We start from the raw sequence: 21,731 nt of genomic DNA on the forward strand, positions 1-21,731 counted from the left end.
CTGGTGTATTATAGGTAATGAAATGTTCAAGATTCCACCATGATGAAATCAGAGGGGATATCCACATCAGCTTTTTTAAATTCTGTATATTCAGGATGTGGGTCTCGATTGTTGCAGTAAAACTTGTGAGCACAGATTTTAAAGAGTGAAACATCTCTTGTGAGTCAGTGTTTTATTATATGAAACATGTTGTTGTTGTTGTTGTTTTTTTACAAAATGTCCAAATCTATTCACCTAAATATGTTAACATTTGTTAAAGTGAGAAGATATAGTCAGAACCACAGACATTAATTGTTTGTTATTGATGTACACAACAGTTTTTTGCTCATGTCATGATTACCAGTGCAGTGTTTGTTGTTGGGGGGGGAGGGGGGGGGGGCATGTGATGTCACAAAACCTCCCTCTGACTTTGATGCCATTCTTTCTGCCCCTCATCTCAGTCAGTGAACCTACCCCAGACTTCAAATTCAGCACTGCACCTCCTTGAGGCACCAGCAATGTTCACGTCACATTTAATGTCCATCCGACGAACGGTTGTTGACATTATCGAGTCACACCCGACATGAGCATGACAGCTGTAGTACTAATCCGCTTTTAAATCTTTATTACTAACGAAACTAAAGAAGTGAATGGTTTCGGTGAAACACACAATAGTTTAAATCAGTTGTAGAAAATGGTGGCAGCTATTATGAGTGTATCAGAGAAGGTGCAGGGCTCTCAGAAGGTTCCAACATCTAGACTTTGATCTCCTCCTCCTCCTCAGAGAAGACGTATGGTGTTTTGCGGACGAAGGGGAAAGCAGGGGAGGTGGGGTTGCTGTTCATCCTTTTAAAGGAGCCTCCACCATAATGACGAGACAGCACATCAGCTGCCATCTGGAACCTTTCTGTCTCCATTACAGGTTCCACTCTTTGAGGAGATCTAGTGGACGCATCTGGTGTCCTCCTGAGAGACCTCCTCACCTCCTCTGCTTCTGTCCAGTTGGAGCCACGAGGGTGCTCCCTGTTGTTCATGTTCCAGTTCACTGAAGGGTTGGGTGAAGTCACCCCAGGGCTCTGCACTGGTGTCTCCATCAGAGAGTCCTCATCCTCTTCCTCCTCAGCTGCTGTCAGGCTATGATTGGACATCTGAAGGCAGCTTGGCTTGTCAATCAAGCTCAGTACTTCAGACATAAGGGAGGGGCCAAGGTCAACTGTGAAGGAGGTAAGCGAGTCGGAACGAGTCAGCGTGGCGACGGTACTGTCTAGTAGAGACCCTTTCTGGGTGTCTCCAACTTGAAGCTGTCTGTCAAGGCGAGAGAGGCGGGGCAGAGTGACAAATCCAGACTGGAGACCTGCAAACACACAGAGGCAAACATGCTCCAGTTACTGGAATAATGACAACAGAAGGAGAACCTCATAGAGCACACACTTGGTTACTGATTATTTTTTCTTGGTACAAACGCTCCACGAATGATTAACTGACACATGGCTGGACTTGAATGCCTCTGCCACAGCGTCAGCTGTGCCGACTATCCAGTTCTCACTGATATGATATCCGAGGAACAGATTCAATTCTGAGTCTCTTCAGATTTGGAACAAATTTCCACTGGGACTCAGCGATGACCTGAAAAGATTAGGTGGTCAAATACCAAAGGTCAAGGTCACCTTGGAGGAGCAACTTGAGGAAAATTCTTCATGTGCGCTATAAATGTCCACTGGGACTTTTGGATGACTTGAAAAGATTTGGGATACCAAAGGTCACTGTGAAAGGACTGTTTCACACTTCTTCTTTTTTATTTAGAATTTTGGAAATCATATCAAAGAAAGTCTCTCCGGGCTCACAGAGTTCCCCTTTTGGAGATACAAGCGTCAGTCAAAAGAACTGCAGGATTAAAAACGATTATTTCTGAAGGATATCGAATAAAAATACTGTTGTTCACAGCCGAAGAATATTTTAAAACAAACTGATTTAATACTTAAAACAAAGTAATCGTTGAATGTATATTGAGTTTTTAAATCAGGAGTTCTTGTTTTTTAACAGAGCCGTTGTCCAGCAGTTCACTCTCTCCATCAGATGGCGGCAGTATGTAACAACCTATAACTTCTTGTGTTTTCCACAACGCCTCCCCCTGCAGGGAGCTCTCTGTCTCTCTGTCACTCGCTTCTGCAAATGTGAGATGGTAGACAACCGGATATGAAAGAGCAGCAGCAGCGCAGCAACGAAAGACAGAGGGACCATTTTTAACCTTACAGTAACATGATGGGAAGTTGTTGCAGAGAGTATCGCCTCTGGATTAATACAACAGATATGATGCATGAATCATATGCATGAATTTGCAGAAAAGCCACAATTTTCCTAATTAATACAGTCAATACAAAAATAAGACACTTCATTTCCTCAATTTTTACTTTCGAGAGTGAAATTTGCACAGCAGCGAATAATAAGCTCACAAAGTTCCAATAAACTCGTGTCAAAAGCAATTGAGTGTTCATGAAAAGACCAATTAAAAACTGTGTAATGACATGGACGCCAAAGCAACGACAAAAGGCTCCCATCACTACTCAGTTCGTCGAGTCTTTACGCCGCCTCCACATTACTCAGTTTGGCAAATTCCTTTTGACCTGAGTAATGAACCTGGAAGCAGAAAGGGGGATTTCCAGTCCACATCCTGCACGCTGCTGCCTGGTCGTCTCTGATTGGTTGGGAAATGAATGGCTTGTTTGTTTTGTCCATTCAGGCACACAAAGATGACAGGAGATGCCCATAAAGTATCTTTCTTTCTCCCTAACCAGCTGTGTGTGTTTGTGCTTGAAGGCCTAATTGTGCACAGGTGTTGCCTAGGTGATTTCAGATGACTCAGAAGAAGGCCAACTGTTTGCTGGTTGTCTTGGAGGAATGTGGGAACAACACTGAAAAGGGGGGCAGCTGCTTGTATGCGCATAGACATTTATAGACCTGCTTTTCGCTGCAGCGCTTCATTCTGTCTGGTCCGTACTGATCTGGGTGATGTTCTTGACAGCTGAAAAAAGCGGACTCATCCTTTGCCCATGTACGAATGCAGACATGTCAAAAAAGTAGTGAAAGTGAAAAATATTAAGTAATAATAGAGTTTAAGTTTTTTTTTTTTTAAAAAGGCCAAAGTGGATAATAATGAACTTCAACCTCGCTCAAATTCATAAAACCATTAGCATAATCAGCAACAGAATTCTAAATATCCAAACCTTTTAGGTTTTACTAAAAAAATTCTGCTCAGTACATAAAAATAAAGTAACAAGCTTGTTTTCAAAATGTAACCAGCAGTAAGAAGATGTTGGTCTGAAACAACCTGAGTACAGTAACAAATGATTGAAATATTTGGTAACTTTCCATCTCGGCTGTTCTTCCTCTGAGCTGCAGCTCACACTTCCACCACCGATCCTGATCACGTTTTGCGTTGACCTTCTGGACCTTTCCATTCAGTGTTGTGTAAGTATGAGTTTACTGAACCCAAAGATGACAAAACGACGCTTAACATTTCATTTAGGACACAAGCGCATGGTTTGAATGTAGGTCACAATGACTTGTTGCGATGGAGCCGTCAGAATTTCGTAGTTATGTTCTATAATATTCATTTTGCATGCGTTCTCTCTATTAGAACATTGTGTAATTCAGTAAATTAGTTTGCAAATTGAATCACCAGAATCGTCATGTAAAATGATTATGCTTGATGTATGATTGCCCTTACAGCCCAGCCAAATCACTCAGTTCAGAAGCTAACATTTATAGTTCTGTATTTGTTTAAAATATACTTTGTAAAAGTGATGCATTGAACGATATTCTTTTAATTCTTTAATATTCGTTTCATTTAAATAATGACACAGATGAGGTCGCCTGATAGCTTCTGTATATGAAATGATCATTTCTGCACTATTGTTGAGTTCATATTGGAGTGTTGCTTCATTTCCCTGATGAGTTCACGACCCTGTCCCCCCTCTAATGCTGCCTATCAAGCTGCTAAGATGCTTCACACGGGCCCCCCACCCATGCTGGAGCTGATTATCTGTATTATCTCACCATATGTGCAGATGGAGTTATCTGTTGAGCTGATGGAGCTGGGGAACATCACCCTCTGCAGGCACCCGTTGGGAGAGTCGATGTTGAGCTGTGGCAGGGAGATGGCATTCTTGATTATTGGTGAGATGTCTGGCGGTGGGGATGAGAAGTCACGGGAGCCCCCCCGAGGCCGAGGTCCCGAGTTCTTCCGTATGTGCCGAAAGGTGCGCGTGAAGAAACCGGTTGACTTGGAACTGTTTGCAGAATCCGGGCTTCCTGGCTCCCTAACACCCCCATAGTTGCTGAGGAAGGAAGTGTCCCCGAACACGTCCCCGCCACGGCCAACATGCATTGTATGTCGGAAGTCGCCCAGTGGAGGGCTGATCATGTCCACAGAGAGGTCGCTCTTGAAACGACGTTTCTCTTGAGAGCCAGACACAAGGCCCTTAATCGCTGGCAGTTTCCCCAGACTCATGGTGGCTGAGATGATTTGTAATTTTCCTTTAACTTGAAAACAAACATCAGAATTACAGGTCAGTCAGGTTAGAATTCCAGTCAGGATCCACTGAAAAACCAGAGAGAGAAAGAGTGAAATGACTTGACCGTAAAGACAGAAAACACAAATATGTGGTTGCACAGTCTGCAGAGAATATGTGTGTAATCCATTCTCCACACAGCCAGGCGACTATTAATTCACTGCTGGCACCGTCTCCCTCTCAGATCTTTGAAAGATGCCAGCATGGAAGTGGAGTCAGTAAAGTCCTGGTCTACATCCTTCTCTGTTTTTCCTTTCTCTCCTCCTCTCATGCACAGCTAGAGTTTCCCGTCTGTCTAAAACGACCAAACACTCAGCAGAAAACCAGTGCACAGCAGCAGCTTTCACTCAGAAATAACAAAGACGATGAAATACGAGGTCACATCTTTTTTCCTCTGGTTTTGTGGTTGGAGACTTTGGGGCAGGCTGGGAACAGTTTAGGAATACAAACTCCAGCCTGCAAGCACATCGAGACATGGTTTCAGTCAGACAAACATTTTAACTTGATTCACTTGGCTTTCGGAACTGGAGGACCATGTCATTCTATATGCTTACATGCACGTTAGGCCTTTTAATACTGTCGTTGTCCTTAGAAGCAACAAAAGGGGAAGAACTGATTTATGGAAAGAAGTTTGTCCTCCCTCGGAATGTTAGGTGTAAAAACTGCTAGACTGAAAGAATGTACGCAGAACACCAAGGTCAATGTGGGACAAACTGAAGTTTACGATAAACATGCCTGGGAAAACTGATGTGCAACCGCATGATCTAAGTATGCTACTCCAACCTCAAAAAGATTAATGTATGATTTCAGTCAGATATTTGTTCTAAAAGTACAGCTTTACTTGGAAGATCCCTACTTGAGCATAGTTGGCTTCTATGTTAATGGGTACGGACACAAATCTGTTTGTAAGCCCTTAAAGGAACACGCCAACATCGTAGGAGCAGCGCTGATACGCCGTCGCCCCCCCAAACCCAGACCAAAATATTTCGCTCCTTCTCTCCTCTGTGTGTGCATTAGGGAGCTGAGACCCTCAGAGACCAGCTGCCTGCTAACAAGCTTAGCACAATGAATGGTAGAGGGTGGGCAGTGTTATCGTACCGCTGTCTTGCTTGCTCAGCCACCAAACCCGGACTCTCTCTGTATATTCTGGTCCAAAAAGATACAGTTCAGTATCTTGGTTGGTCCAGAAGTAATTCACCCTCTTACAGTCGACCATGATGAGACTATTTTGGATTAAAGAGAATTTGATGACTTTGACTGAGGCATGCTAACACTTCCCATCCGTAGCCATTCATTGTTCTAAGCTAACTAGCATCCAGCAGGTCTCGTGCGTGCACAGAGGAGAGACGGGTATCTATCTTCTTGACTCTGAGGAGGGAAGACAATAAGCACATGTTCCTTGAAATTAATTTTGCACCCAACAACCTCACTTGGAAACGTCACTCTCACCTCACTTGCCTGTTCTTAAAATAGAAACTGAAGTCTAGTTTGTCGTAGTAGTAAGTTGCCTCAGTTTGTAAACAGTTAACTGCCTCCCGCCCCTCCCATCTACACGCTAATCACTTCCCAGGGCTTTAGGGAGGTCTTGTAAAACTAAAGCATAGTTAATTTACTTTTAAACCAACTATGTCATTAACACTTTTACGTAGCAGAAAGAATATTAAAAACAAAATGGGACTAGATCCTTGGGCCTGAGCACTTGTTAAACTTTATAAACAACTCTGTAATTGGATTAAATCACTTTATAGGCCAATTTCTCACAGGCAGGGGTTTCCCTCCCCAGGATTATTTGAGTTCAAGGTAGTTTACACACAAACCTGATGACTACTACTACTCTCTTTTTAACCCTACTTTCCTCAGAAATATGTCATTAGTGATCATAAAGCTCATCTATGATTGCTCCCATATGCTTTAAGATTCAGGAACCATCTACAGTCTCATAATTTTCAAGCATGATATCTAAAACATAGCTGAAAATCAACGCATCTCCTCTCGGTTGCTTACTGGCAGGAGGTCCTTTGTGAATGTGTGTATTCAGTAGAACTCAAAGTCCAGGCAAAGACAGCAGGGTGGCTCCACCGCCGTGCATCATCTCCCACTGATGAGGTTTATCCGCGCTTGTTAATGTGTGTGTGTGGCATCACACTGACATCCTGCCACCAGCCTGGTGGCCCAAACGCCGTGTCCCACTGTTCTTCCTTCACCAAAGAGAGGCAACGAAAACGATTAGAATGAAGGAACAAAGGGGGGTGATGCTGCCTTGTAGCAGGCAATCAAGCAAATCGCTGTAATCCAGCAACTGTTTTGTCTGTGTCGTCCTGGAAGAAAGATCCTTTGAGATTGACGGTGCGCTGGATTAGCTCCTAATCTCCTCTGTCTTCCCTCCTTCTCTGACCCCCTCACTTGCTCTCTGCCTTCTGCAATCCACTTAGTCCTCTGGTGGCTTCCAAGTAGGGGGCTTCTCTGTTTTCATTCAGTTCGCTTAAGGCCAACTAGAAAGAACACACAAATAAAGAAGAGCGTTACAAACTAGAATAAAGACACACTCTGAACACACTCTGGATTGCTGGGAAAGCTTCTCTGTTAGTGTTGTCAGCGGAGAGGAATTTGTTCATGGACTGAAGCTGTCAAATAAAACCTGACCAGGAATTTTATACGGTCCTTTACTTTCTAAATCGGCTCTTAACTCGTATCAATTTCAGCACAGACACTTTCTTTTAGTTTCTGCAGAGTCAAATATGTGTAATGATATCACACACAATCATTATAAAGAGTCTCCAAAGGAACGTATGTCTGGTTGTTCTGGTTAAACTCTATAATTTAACATCCGTTGATGAAATTACTCCTAGGAATAGAAGCGTTGTAAGCTCCAAACACGTGACCTCCAGCGGATTAAAGTCATGGGCAGCTGGTGTCACTAGTTGGGACTGCTGCCAGTCCAATCAGCACCTGCGTGAAGGTGATGGTGCCACTCGTACTGCGCACTGGCGTGGGCTCAGATTACCTTCAGTAAATCTTCATCTAATCCCGGTTTTTCATCAATTCAACAGCGCGACACAAGAAAGGGTAACAAATATGAAGGAAGCGATGATGAGTATCCTTACGTGACAGGAGGAGTAGTAGAATTTAGGACAGCGACCTTCCATGAAGGGGAGGGAGGAAGAAAAACAAGTTCTAGCTGTTGCCTAATCCCTCAATTTCATTTAGTGTAAGGGGGAGATTAGAGCCTTTGCACAAGAAGGTGAAAGGCAGATAAACAGCAAGTGAGACACTGGAGGCCAGAAGTTTGGATACATAAATATCAGAACCTCCTCCGCGCTACGACATGACACAAGCACTTTGTTCCACATGCTATGAGCATTCAATAAATGAAACTCTGGCCTGCCTCTGGTGACATTTTGATCCTGTCCTCCATTTTATTAGGGGTGTAAAAATCCCTCGACTCTAAGATGCAGTATGATGTAGAAATGGCATATTCTGCCTCAATGCAGACACGATCAGTTATTAGTCCTCTAAATTGTTGGTTTTCCAGCTTCAGTTGGACAATAAAGTTGCCGAGTTTCAATTACTGCCGGGATCAAGGACACATTTAACTTTGGGTTCCAGGCACAGGTCAGGCTGCATCCTACATGCTCACATCATGGGAGAGGAATGCAGAGAGAAGCAGCAAGTGATTCAAAAAAAAAATCCAGGAAAAAGAAAATTCATATTTACCAGTTCATATTAACTGATAGAAGAAGCGGCCATGTGTAGTCACACAGACAACTGAGGAAGTGTTGTGCTGTCGAATCATGAAGCAGGGGAGGATTCACACTCATCTTTCTATGCAAAATTTTAGATGTGTGAATACAAACAGCATAAATGCAGGTGAGAGTGTGTATTTTTATCTAATGTGTGAAGTTTCACCATCAGCACCTAGGATAAGGAGATAATGACACTGTGTACAAAACACTTTAGGGGCTAAAACCGTCAACTAGAACTCCGTCACAACTGCAAGTATTTGATCTGTAATACTTGACTACTGTTACAGAATAAAAGCAGACACTTCATTATGTTAGGCTTTCAGTCCACAAATTCAAATGATCATTTTTACTATTTTCCATAAGACTTGAGTCCTATTTGCAGAATGGGACAAAGACATGTAAACACTGATGTTTGGAATATGCCAACGACCATCAAGAACACAGTTTTTTTGTTTTTTTTTAAAGAAATTAGGATTCTTATTTAAAGACTTTGTTGGAGCGTATTGCTTCATGATTTGTGGGATCAAAAAGTGCAATTGCTGTGGGTTTCAATGAGACATTTTGACCCCTAAAGTATGAAGGGTTTTTAAACTGCCTGCTAGTCACTGACTTATCCCTGATTTTGATCATAGAAAGTTTCCATAATGCAGCAATGTGACGACTATTAGAGAACAGAAAAAAAAGAGAGAAAATGGTTCAGTCTGTTGAAAAATAGTGAAACTATCATTTTGAAGGCACTGGTCCAGAATGAAGGCCCTCTATAATGCAATGTGGGACTGACAGTAGGATCAATAATTATGCGTTCCAATTGGGTATTTTTGTTTTCAAGTTGTCACAGAGAGTAACAATTGGTTAAAAAAAATAGCTGTTTAAGCATTAAAGTCATATGAATGAATGAGTAGTTGGTAGAGGTGGTTAGGAGTGTGTCTAATTAAAAGACTCAATGAAAAAGGAGGAAAAAGATTCATATGTTACATTTCGAAGCGCTTTTTTGAGGGAAATAAATTCCTCCTTTAAGTGTTCGCTCTTAATGGTGCACAAGTCCTACTGATTGATCCTCCTCCTAAATGGATACAAATAATTTGGAAATCATTCAAAAATTCATAGATAGTTTGTCCTCTTTCATCTGTGCACCGTCGTGGTGCTGCGTTTGGGCAATCTGATGTCTAATTTACTACATTTTAGTGAGCTGTTACCATGTTTTCTCCTGATTTTATAGCCGCCAATTTCTTTAATCCCATGTCAGTGTTTTATATGGCTTTGCGAGGAGTAAGCATACCTTAACTGGATGTCTTCATGTGTAATAAAGTGCTGTACCAACAACAGAATTTCACTTGGGGCAGAAAACAAGCCTTGTTAGAAGTGTACAGAGAGACATTTAGATCTGCTAAACATGTTATTTATCCCAAAATTGTACCTGCAGACCCCCATAAACAAGAGTGTTTGCTGTGACTGATTGCAGAGACAGAGACAGACTGGGGGGCTGGAAAGTGTAATGGGAACAGTGTGTGATGGGGAGAGCAGACCGGACGCCATCTATTATGGCCATCAAATAAAGGATCTGGGGATGCTGATGAGAAACACATTTTCCCTGCTTTCTTTATGTGCTTTTTCCCAGACTTCTATTTCAGCCCTTTCCTTTAATCCATCTTGCCGTCTTTTATCTCTCTTCTGTTTTCTCTCCGTCACACAATCACACACACTCACATACACACACACACACACACACACACACACACACACGCACACGCACACACGCACACACACGCACACACAGACAGTAAAACATGCTTCCCTCCTCCATCCCTCTGCCTGCTGCAAGTAGATTCACAAGCTAGTCAAACATCTGGTACCATGGAGCCAAAAATTGAGGGACAATAACATTACAGCTCCTCATCTATGAACTTGTACATTGAACGCACACACACACTCACACACACACACACACACACACACACACACACACACACACACACACACACACACACACACACACACACACACACAAAACCAGAGTCACGGGTCCCCTCCAGAGCGCCTTGGTCCTATTACAGCACTGGCAAACGGTGGTTGAGGTCAGAACACCCCAACCATTACGCGTGCAGAAAATACTATATGCACTCACTTTACAAGGAGTACTTTTCTACTGCTGCAACGTGGCAGCACACTTCACGGTGAGGATGTGTGTTTGTGCTGTGTGTTTACTCTTTAAAGGACATCTGACTACACAGAGTTATGCGGATGTACGAGCGCTGAAGGTGAAGAAGGGGGTCCTCAGCTACGAATGTGAATGTGAACCTTCTCACAAGATGTCTACAGGTGTAAAGTATCTTGTGAAACTTCTTGGACACTCACAATGAAGACTCTTAATCATGTCAATTTTATCAATATGGGGCCGAATCACAACAAAAATTATTCATATACCTTTCTTAGAAAGTGAACTGTCGTCAACCTTCGAAGGACATAGGAGAATGTTCCTAAAACATCTCCTTTTAGTCATGAAAGTCCAACAGTATTAAGTGCCCTCCGTGGCATTGGGAGAATGTTCTATTCCTGATATTTTTTTGGTTATATTGCAACTTTACAGAGGAATGTTGGGATGTAAGGAGAGTGGTCCCTGTATAGTTCATTACAAGTTCATAAAAAATATTCCTTTCAGGACATTTAAAGAGATCAAAATTCCCCAACTACAAATTTAGAATTTACCAGAACTTGCTCAGAAATATCCCGGCTTGTGTAAAATGTGCTCTTGTAACATTCCTACATGTTTCACGGGAATTTACATAGGACGTTCCCTTACTATGTTACTTTGAATTGTCCAAACAATCTGGAAGCATAGAGTGAATAGCTAGAGACATAACTACATATGTTCTCCTACTGTAAAACATTCCCTAAATGCTTTAAGAACATCCTGAATATTCCCAGAATCTCCAACAAATAATGTCCTCCCATCCATGACAGAATCTCCACCATTTAGAAACTTCTTAAAGTAATGATCCTCCAAACGTTCCAAGAATGCACGGAATGTTCTTGCATTTTCCTTTACAGACAAACTTTACAAATCAAGGTCCTTTACACCAGTGCGTTTTTACTCCAAATGTTCTATAAACCTACAGTTTGGAGCTGGGGAGCTTTTTTTTCTCAAACATAACCCTAAAGGGAATATTTTCATATGGAAGCATATGGGAACATATCCATTACATCCTAAATTACAGTGTTCAATTGTAATGTCGCAGTGTGTCAATAAAAATAAACCAAAAGGAATTTTCTCCTTAAGTCATGGAGGGAACTTTACAATGCAGGAATGCCAAAACAGAAAGAAAAAAGTCCCAAGAACATAATCAATATTCCGTAAAGGTTCGGCGCGTTTATCACCTTTGGAGAGCGTTATTTAATTGCAGGAAGTTGCCCCCAACATAGGTACATGTTGTTTGGTGGCAGATGTGTTAGATGAGATTATTGAGATGTGAGTCTGTCCTTGTTCCCTACCTCTCATACGTTCCCTAAAGCTCTGCAGAGTAAACCAAACACCTCACAAAAAAAAGCACATTAGATCTCCTCAGATTTTTTTTTTTTTTTTTTTTATATCGTCAAAGTGGAAAACTGGCTGTCCGCTGAGCAACCGCATCAGTCTTCATGGTCAGGGTTAGCCCTCGCCTGTATTCACTGGTTCCATTAAGTCGTTTATATATATATATATATATATATATATATATATATATATATATATATACACACACAAAGAACTTCTGTCGACAAGATACAGAGGAAACAAGGCCGCCAGCAAAGGGCAAACACATCTCATTCCTTTTCAGTAGCTCTGAATAACAAAGAGCATATAAGGAAACGCTGCCTCTTCAAACTTCCACCTAGCAAACATAAACAGAGAGGTGCAGAAACATTAAAGTCAAAGGAATGCTGCTCTTATTTCCTGTCTAACTGATGTGTAGCAGCGCAGGCTCAATGTCCTCCGTGACCCTTAAAGATACACTGACATCTAATTATCGGCACCAACTCATATCACCACTTTAGATTGTTATTAATTTCACATTTGCCCTGTTTTATTTCACGAGTAAAAGGTTTCTCACTCTCAGGAGAACGTCACGATTTTAAAAGTAACTTCACCGTGTAACAGAACCAATCTGTGGATAGTTTGGTATCCTGTCTACTGCCTCTATCATAAATGCCCCTGCTGCTGGCTAAAATGAAGCATTTATTTGCCCTGAAACGAGCCCCTACTGCCCTCAGTTATCGCTGGCAACTACAGGAAGTCAATTCTTCTTCAATGCTCTCACAGTCTCTCACACAGGAAGTTGTGCTGTGCTTCCACAGGCGACTGCTATTCCAGAGCAGCGAAGAAGAATCGGTCGATGCGTAACGGTGGTCCGACGGCGTTAGAAAAATATCAACAAGGTGTCAGTGTTTTCAACACTGGATGATCCCGCCAATCAAATGCTGATGCGTCCAGTATAAAAGCTGCAGCTCGGAGGGCAACTGTCAAAGCAGATGAGACAAATTTGTTCACGTTTTATAGCAATGATGACATCACACCACATCCATACAGGGTCAGAGGTAAACAAGTACATCGCACGCGGGCATCAGCGCTCAGTATCAGCCTATGTTAAAGTTTAGTAATCAGAGGCTTGCTGACTGGCATCCGGCTCACTGGTCTGAGATCTGGAAATGACTCTTGAACAGTTGCTTTGTATATAAAACTTAAATTATACGTTTTCTGTCTATATGGCACTTTTCTGGTTGATGTCACTCAAAGAACTTCACAATGTTCACGTTGAAACCATCAGAGTAGGGGATCCAACCAGCGACCCTTTGATTTGTTTTATGTCTATGATTACTTTCACGAAGGAAAGCCTGCATTCTATCAGTATATGAACTTAAATGCAAATCATTGTAGGTGCACACGAAAACATGCATTAAGTAATCATATGCCAAATAAATCCAGATATGCCAGATATCCCTGACAAATGGTGCTAATTTGCACTCAATCAAGTCTTTCACAACCACTAACGTTTGCACTTGTGCGTATGAACTGTTTCAACGCCCAAGAGAAGGATGGCAACAGTATTTGACTATAGAAAAGTTGATCGTGTGTGTGGAGAGTTTTGCTGGCACAACTGGGATCAGCTGCGATCGATGTACTTCTCTTTACGCAAATATTAAAAAACAAAAACAAAACCAGAGAACTTTGCAGTCACTTAAACCCCGAACTTTACATAACCATTTGAAGTTTCAGCACAACACAACCCTCTGTTGATAAACTTACCTTAAAGTGAACGAAAAGAAAAACGGTTGACGTCCTCGGTTGGAAGTTTGCTGCGTATATTTCCGTTTAGACATGGAATTCACATCCCAGCAGCGCATCGGTGCAGCGGCTTTGTGTTGCGGCTGCAGGCAAGTGGAATGAAGGAGATGGAGGGGAGGAGGAGGAGGAGGAGGACGAGGAGGAGGAGGGGTGGGTGTTTCGATCCAGAATGACTTGATGGCTATCGAATGGAACCTAGAATACGTAAGACAGTTTAAAGCGACGCTAAGAGAAGTTGTGGAAAGAAGCTTAAGAAACTTAAGCGATTTGTGGAATAAAAGTAATAAGTGTCAATAAGGACCCCTGGAATGACCACGTGGAGTTAGAAAGGAAAAATAGATATTTTAATCCACCAAGATACAACTTATTCCCCCAGTTTAGTCATTTTCAGTTCAGAGGACATAACAACTACATTTAGGGAACAAATTATGTCTGGTGGTCTCTATCTCTCTTATTGCCAGTAAAGGGCTCTGTAATATAGAAACTGTACTTAGAACCCAGATTGCGTTGACAACAGCAGGTGGTTAGGTTTACATGCTGATCAAGCTTAGTTTGGCCAAATATGTCCTCAGAAGGATGGCTGTGCAGGCATGTGTGAGGAGCTTTGTGGGGTCCAGAACTATAAGTCTGAAAGGATAGATTCTCAAGGCGGCTCGGCTGTGCAGTGGTCAGCACTGTGGCCTCACAGCAAGAAGGTTCCAGGTTCGAGTCCTGGCTCCATCACTGGATCTTTCTGTGAGTCTGCATGTTCTCCCTGTTCCTGTGTGGGTTCTCTCTGGTACTCCAGCTTCCTCCCACAGTCCAAAGACATCAAGAGGGGACGAGGCTGATTGATACTCTAAATTGACTGTAGGTGTGACTGTGAGTGTGAATGGTTGTCTGTCTCTATGTGTTGGTCCTGTGATGGACTGGTGACCTGTCCAGGTTGAACCCCGCCTCTTACCCGTAGCCACTGGGATAGGCTCCACCCCCTGACCCTTAACAGGAATAAGCGGAAGACAATGGATGGATGGATTCACAGTTTTATACGTTTATACTTCACATCAGTCTTGAAACACCAAAATAAGTAAACCCACCACCATCTGTGCAAAAACATCTTAAATCTATCTAAACTGTAGTGGGCCAAGTTGTTTTTTTTTAAAATCCTATAGAATTCTTTTTTTTTTTCATTTCCACCATTAAGATGTGATGGAACGATATGAAAGAGAACTTAGTGTCATTCCTCAGTCAAATATGGGGAAAATTTTCAAATATGTGACAGGACCCACAAGTACACACACACACACACACACACACACACACACGCACACACACACAAACACACACACGCACAACACACACACACACACGCACACTTATTTGTCGCCCCTGACCTTTACTCTCTTGTGTGAGCATGATGTCTTTGAAATCTCCCGTTGGGGTCATCAACCTTTCTTTCCACTGTAACCTCCTCACCTTGCTCAGGACACAAATACACACGTCAACAATGTGCAGGCAGCAATAGCATGCATGCGTTTTTAGATGTGTGTTCACACTTTTTTGGCCATCCGAATGACATTTTAATATTTTTTTTTTTAAATAGCGATATATTTCACATGTATCGGTTCTTTTCCACTTTTTGTAACGAGCCTGACAACCAGTCCGTCATCATCCATCTTGTAGAAGTGGATGGTTGATGATTATTTAACAGAATGATTTAGATGCTACAGCAGTTTTGTTTACTTCTGGTTTCATAACAGACACGGAAGTTCATTGGCTGGTGACTGGACACACATCGCATCACACCAAGACTGTGCAGGACAGATGAGATATGAGTATGCAGCACTTGCTTTACCTAGAATCCCTTCAGTCATGATGACATCGATACTAAACAGAGAAGCGGCTGTTCACGTTGATTTATTCAGATCTTGTGACGGTGACACAAGGTTTGACTGTGGTTTTGGCTCGGATGTCTAAAGGAAGAATGTTAGTGCTGAGTTGTAAAATAACACAAACAATCAAGAGATTCCTGGGGAGGAACAAAAGCTCAGATCAGGCTGTGATCTGCAGTGGATGCGGAAAGCAGACGTCAATTTCCAGAATTTCTTTGTCTGTAAAAGAATTTCCCATGACTGATGGGAAGGGAGCGGAAACAAAGAACTGAGTTGAGGAAGAGATAAAGGATAAAAGAGATGTGGATGAAGAACGCAGACAACTAAGCAGAGAGATAAAAAGGAGAGGAATTTGATCATCCATCATGTTAACAAAGGTCGAGAGACACTTTGACAAAAAAAGGTATATTTTTAGTGGTTCATTAATGCTTAGTTAACCATAAGAGGTGCTTAGTTTACCATAAGTTGACAGTTAGCTAATGTGTCTAGAAAGTACAGTTAACCATTTATTAGTGCTGTTTGAGTGCCGTTGTTAAAGTTGGGAACTTCTCTCCTTTAATTAACATTTTATGCTGACCCCACCCAGAGTTTTTCCATCCGTCTTTGCTGTAACCTGTAAAAACAGTAAATAAAGAAATAAATGGACTTATTCACGTGTCCTTTTTTTGGACAGGCGTTGTTTTGAGGATTGTGTGCTATTATGACCTATGGGTTCAGACGCTCCTTGCTGCATATTCAAGTCAAGATCGGAGTGCAGTATTACAGGGACCCACACGAGCGCGGAAAAACAGACCAAATACAAAGCTTTCAGTCTTGAGATGGAGGTGATGGATTGCCAGAAGCCAGAGGATTTTTTTTTTCCTCACAGGAAATGTCTCTCAGAAGTAGCCACAAAAAAAACAAACCTTCAACTCTTTGCATTTACGACAGTTATCACTATCATCCCTGTTCGGTGTGAGTTGATTCGATTACAATGTCATTGATCATGTTTAGTGTTTGAAAGAGATCAGTGGTTCACTCGTGTGTTAGAGGAATTTTGCCGAGTGACACGTATGAGTTAGGGTTTTACTGATTCATGTGGAGAGTTGGTTTGAGCGTGGAAACGAAAGAAGTCAACCTGAGTGTCTTTGTTTGAACTTCTCTTCCGTTTCCATGGGCAAGCCAGGAAGTGGAGTATAGGACCAAAGACAATAGAGCATTGTCAAGTAAGTCCGCAGCTCTTTCTGGTAATAAACACACACACACACACACACACGCGCGCGCGCACACAGTCAAATACTTTTTTCTACTAACATAAGATGCTCATATGTTTTCTTGGAAAATTGCTAACAGCTTATCACCAACCCTGGATGCTCTCCTTTAGCCTGATGGTAGTGCCACCACATAAATCTATCAGTGGAGCATCAGTGCAGGGACCAAAAAGTGAATGCATGCAATTCTAAATTAGAAACCCAGAAGTGAACAACTATTCTGATAAAAGGGGCTGAGAAGTCAACAAACTGACCAAACGCAAAGACACTTAAGGGACCACACAGTAAAAACGACTAATTTCCTAGATGAAAGCAAAACAGCAATCGAAACATCTCATAAATACACACATGAACGAATGTCAAAGGTTTCTGGTCAGATCTTATCCAACTTGGATTGTGCAAGATTAAGTTGATTGCATTGTGTTTTTCAGGAGGGGAAACATCATTCCATTGGAATATAACATCATGAAAAAATTGAACATTTGCTTCAGTTTATAATTGTCTCATTACGTGCAGTATATTGTTTTTATTTAATTTTGTAAAAAAAAAAAAAAGAAGATTTTGGACTTACAGCTGGACATATGGATTAGTTTCGGTAGTTTCTGAAACACCTTTTAAGTCCAAATATTCAAAGGATTGAAGACACAGTTTCAATCCAAGTACTCGCACTCTCAACCCACACGGCTGTGAGATAATAATCCATGGTTGCGCGGGAATTTTACTGGCTTTATCCATCCTTTCTGGGGCACCTTTTTGACCCATAATCATTGATAAACTGTGATAACTGGGACTGTAGGCAGAAAAGATTTCACTTTTGGGTCACAATGAATTCATTTCTGGATTGGAATATTATTTTGAAAGATTAAAAATGTTCTTTAACTTTGGATTGAAATTTTTCTCCCAGACATCATTAGAAAACCTGTAATAACATTCTTTCATACCACAAAGGAAATAACTTAGCAGTCGGTCCCTGGTTTAATTCCTGGCTGGCCACATCAACCCTCTATCCCCTCTTCCTCCTTCCTGTCTTTTGCACCCAAAAGAATTTTTTTTAAAAAGAATGAAAGGCACAAAGTTTCGTCCGTAGAGTTTGAATGGTAATATTGTCATTATGTTGAAGGAAAAGACATTCTAGCTAAGATTTTTGCCTTGTGGGTGGGTGGGTGGGGGGGGGGGGTGGTGGTGGTGGTGGTGGTGTGTGTGTGTGTGTGTGGGGGGGTGTGGTTCTACTGCTGCGCATTTAGACCAGCCTTTGTTCTTTTTCTCTCATGGGGAAAGCATGCACACTTGTGAAGCTGGACATGGAAACAGACGCTAGCCATTGCCAGAGGGCCATTAAGAGTCTTAACGAATGTGTCACATCTGAGCTTTCTGGATGATTGTGGAGACGCTCTGTTAGTGGGACATAAAGATTCAGTGACGTGTCACACTGGCACTCTCTTAAAGGAAGATGGTTCACTTTTATCTGGTTTTGGTTGTTGGCCATTCACATTTGAATTTCAATATAAGGCCTCCTCCTTATTTTGGGCGTTCTATACGTGACCCTGTTTAGAGGCACCTTTTAGCATGTGGTCAGCAATGGAGATGCAGTTTTAAGACTGCTTGTTTATCTGGAAATGTATGTGGAGCGGTTGGTGAAGTTGTCTATGTGTGTAGTTCAACTGTGTGGTGGAGGTCAGATTTAGACAGCCCTGTTCCACCCTGTAATTCAACTCAAACCTCACTTCCCTGGAAGGGAAGCATGGCAGGGCATCCATTTTCACTGGCAACCTAAAGTGTCTACATTTGTCTGCAGGAGTTTAAAAATGAAACGTAAAAACGGACAGCGCTTTCATGTGTCGTCCTCTGGTGCAGATTTACAGTTTATATTTGTCTTTCAACACAAGATCGGTGAAAATCTCGTCGAATCTTCGCGTGTAAGCTCCGCTGGACATTTCCCGACTTTACGATCTGATTTGTACGGTCCAGCTGACATCGTTTTAAGGAACACAATGACTTTATTGCAATCCTCCCCTGAGCCAGAAAAGTAGACAGGTACCTTTCTCTCCTCTGTGCTTCATTGGGGAGCCTGGAACCACAGACACCAGCTGACCACCGGTCAGTTTAGCACAAGGAATGGCAGTGGGTGGGGAAAGTCAGCGTACCTCCATCAAAAGAAATTAAATACATATATTTCAGGCCATTGGTTTTTCCAGAGAAATCCTCCCCTTCCACTCTCAGACTGACTGTGATCAGTGGCAGCAGTCACTCTTCAATGTTCTACAAATGTTTTGTTTTTCAGTTGGAGTTCAGACTATGTGTCTGATTCTTTAATTACATCTTCTCGTAATTTCAAATAACTATTTCATCATGAACATTGTGCACAATGAGCTTTATTAATGCAAGCAAAGACTGTTGTGGGGAAACGTGTATTTGATTACTTTTGTAAGAGGTATGCTAGCACTTTCCACCCTCCACTATTTATTGTGCTAAGCTAACTAGCAGTCGGCTGGTTTCTGTGGGTCTCAGCTCCTAGTGCACATGCAGAAAAGAGAGGAGATTCTCTCTGGCTCTATGGAGGATGTTTCCCAAAAAAGTTGGTGTGTTTCTTTAAATCGGAGGGATGTCGGGGAATTTAAAACTCTTGCAGCATGGCTACGTGAAATGTCTCACTCCATTTTTCCAGTATGCTCAGGAAGGAATAAACTGGTGGTTTATTTTTTGAATATTTCCATCCCACTGATTGTTGTTCCAAGCTTCTTGTTTGCTTCATTCTTTCCCTCTGGTGTTATTGATTTTGATTCCATGTTAAACAGGAAATCGCATGTAATCCAGATTACAGCTGGGATAAAATGCATAAAAGCTAATCATTATATGACATAGCAGCAGAAATGAATAAAAAAATATTAACTGTATAAACAGTGAGTGTAGAAAACTGTTGTTTAATGGCTGCCTGATATTCATTCTCACTTACAATCCCAGTTTTGCCTCAAAATATCTCAGGTATTCTTATCACTAATGAAAGGCCACTGAGGCAGTTTTCTGCCTACAATGGAGGAGTAAATCACGTGTCAGGGTTTAAATCACTCTCGATCACTCGTGCCCACATCACTGTCGTTCTCTGCCTCTGTTTTCCAAAGGAAAGTCAAAAAGACACTTTTCAGGGGGCACAAAGGGGCGATTATGTGCAGCCGCCGGGTTTGAGTCATAGATGGAGACTTGGGGGTCAGCTGCTGGGTGACGAGCTGGATCAGAGTGTAACACACATAGAAATAAAAGCCACAGATGCTGGTGCCGATTGAGCTGCGCATTATTACAATCAGTAGAGATGCTAGAGTTGTCTTCAGTTGCATGTGGGGAAAACCTCAACACTGTAGCTGGCACACATTTGCCAACAGAGGGAACCTGCTTCTTCCAGAGCAGTGACGATTACTGTATTTTGTGTTGAAGCTGTATGTCAAATAGAAAAGCACAGTGGGATGGATGAACAGAAGAAACTCTCAGTAATGTGTCCTTCCAAAGTACATCACCAACTCTTTACTCTGATGTATTTGGCTGGTTTGTCCCCATTTCAAACAACAAAGGGCCGAGACTCTCACTATGAACTTCTGCAGCATTTATTTCTGTGTGTGTGTTGCTGCAGTATCGCATTCCAGCGTGAACCAACTGTGGGGTCTAGCACTGCTGTCAATAGCTCCTCTGTATCGCTGTCACCTCAGAGACAACAGGAATGCTCAGCAGACCTCCCTCCCTCCCCAGACCAAGGCCTGACTGGACGCTGTTGGAGGATTGATCGGTCTGAGCAAATGACAATGAAACAAAATGAAGAAGAAACAAAAGGAATGATGAAGATGTTTGTTGATGTTTCAGCACCAGATTAAATAAGAGCACAAGATGGGAGTAACTTGATTTATTCGTCCTGCTCTATCTCCTGTCGACAGTTCTTCACATTGAAAGCAGCCGCCGGATTCACAGATAAAAGCTCATTTAATCAACACTACAAGGTTACATAGGATAACGCAGCCACCCATTTGCAAGCCTTTCTGATCTATGACACACATGCTAAATGACAGATAAATAACCCAAGGTTTGATGTGGTGTCAGCAGCAGCAGTGAGACCACAAACAGGAGACCTGTTTATTCAGGGGAGGCCCAGAAGTGGAGGGCAGCCTGACATTTCCTGTCCAGTCGCCAAGAAATAGACACATTCCTCTGCCAGGAACCCCATATTTCCTGTCTGCTTTCTAACACATTTCATACACATTTCACACCACACTCTCCACCCGGTCCCATCCCAAACTCATACCTTATACAGCAGAAGGAGCGGGACAACTAAAAAAACAAAACAAAACACACCAGCTAAGGAAGAACGAAGTAACGTTTGGAGAAGATCAGAATCACTCAGGAGAACAAATTGTGTTTTGTGTTTGTAAGCATTGTGAGAGGGAACAGGGGGAGGATATTTGACTAGCAGCCTTTTAGAAGCTTGGTTAGATGACATCACAACACAAGATGTTAAGGTTTTTACCGACATTTCTGTTTTACATTCTTATGACCACAATTTAGGCAGATTTGTTTGTTTTTTCCCCCCGTCTGATCAACACCCGGGATCCGAAAGAATTCCAGTTTACCCTGACTACGAAGAGAGACTCCTTTTGCTCTCCTCAAAGTTGGAGGAATTCTAAACTGAAACTGAAAAAAATTCTAATTGCGGCATTTTTTTAGCTTTCTTAACACTGGATACAAATGTTTTTATTAGTGTTCAGCAGTCTCCTGTCTCTCACAGTAGAAACATTGAAGTGATTCCACCTCTTGTCTTTGTACAAGCTACTAAGCCAGAGATGGAGATGTGTCCCTCAGATGAATCTTTGTCTCATTCAGTAGAAGCTAAACAATTAGCATCACCATAGCAACCCCAAACTGCAGTCGCAGCCTGTTTCAGACTGATTCAGATCATCTTATTAGGCTGCTTATGTGATATCATGTTTCCAAAAAAACAAACAAAAAACAACTGAAAT

At 42.0% G+C, this 21,731-nt stretch overlaps 1 protein-coding gene across 3 annotated transcripts; it reads right to left on the reverse strand.

Moving 5' to 3' along the window:
* Nucleotides 1–163: 163 nt before the first annotated feature.
* cdc42ep1b (CDC42 effector protein (Rho GTPase binding) 1b) lies at nucleotides 164–13,712 on the reverse strand. Of its 3 annotated transcripts, none has more exons than XM_086185790.1 (4): nucleotides 13,575–13,712; nucleotides 6,555–7,042; nucleotides 4,036–4,521; nucleotides 164–1,333 (listed from the first exon to the last, which is right to left on the reverse strand). In XM_086185790.1, the coding sequence occupies exons 3-4, from the start codon at nucleotides 4,487–4,489 to the stop codon at nucleotides 735–737; spliced, it is 1,053 nt and encodes a 350-aa protein (XP_086041916.1). In that variant the 5' UTR covers nucleotides 4,490–4,521; nucleotides 6,555–7,042; nucleotides 13,575–13,712; the 3' UTR covers nucleotides 164–734. The 3 variants fall into 3 exon arrangements, with proteins under 3 accessions (XP_086041916.1, XP_086041914.1, XP_086041915.1); XM_086185788.1 differs by having other exon boundaries at nucleotides 4,036–4,579; XM_086185789.1 differs by lacking the exon at nucleotides 13,575–13,712 and adding an exon at nucleotides 12,599–13,077 and having other exon boundaries at nucleotides 4,036–4,579.
* Between the last annotated feature and the right edge of the window lie 8,019 nt (nucleotides 13,713–21,731).

This window comes from Aulostomus chinensis, chromosome 18 (assembly GCF_037954235.1).
Source record: "Aulostomus chinensis isolate RoL2024-O1b breed Wild chromosome 18, RoL_Achi_v1.0, whole genome shotgun sequence".
NCBI classification, from domain to species: Eukaryota; Metazoa; Chordata; class Actinopteri; order Syngnathiformes; family Aulostomidae; genus Aulostomus; species Aulostomus chinensis.

Excerpts from the sequence above, each read along its gene's own strand:
- cdc42ep1b (XM_086185790.1), bottom strand. The coding sequence starts at position 4,489 with ATGAGTCTGGGGAAACTGCCAGCGATTAAGGGCCTTGTGTCTGGCTCT. Across the intron at positions 1,334-4,035 it reads TAACTCCATCTGCACATATG|GTCTCCAGTCTGGATTTGTC; the intron begins GTGAGATAATAC and ends GTGTGTTTGCAG.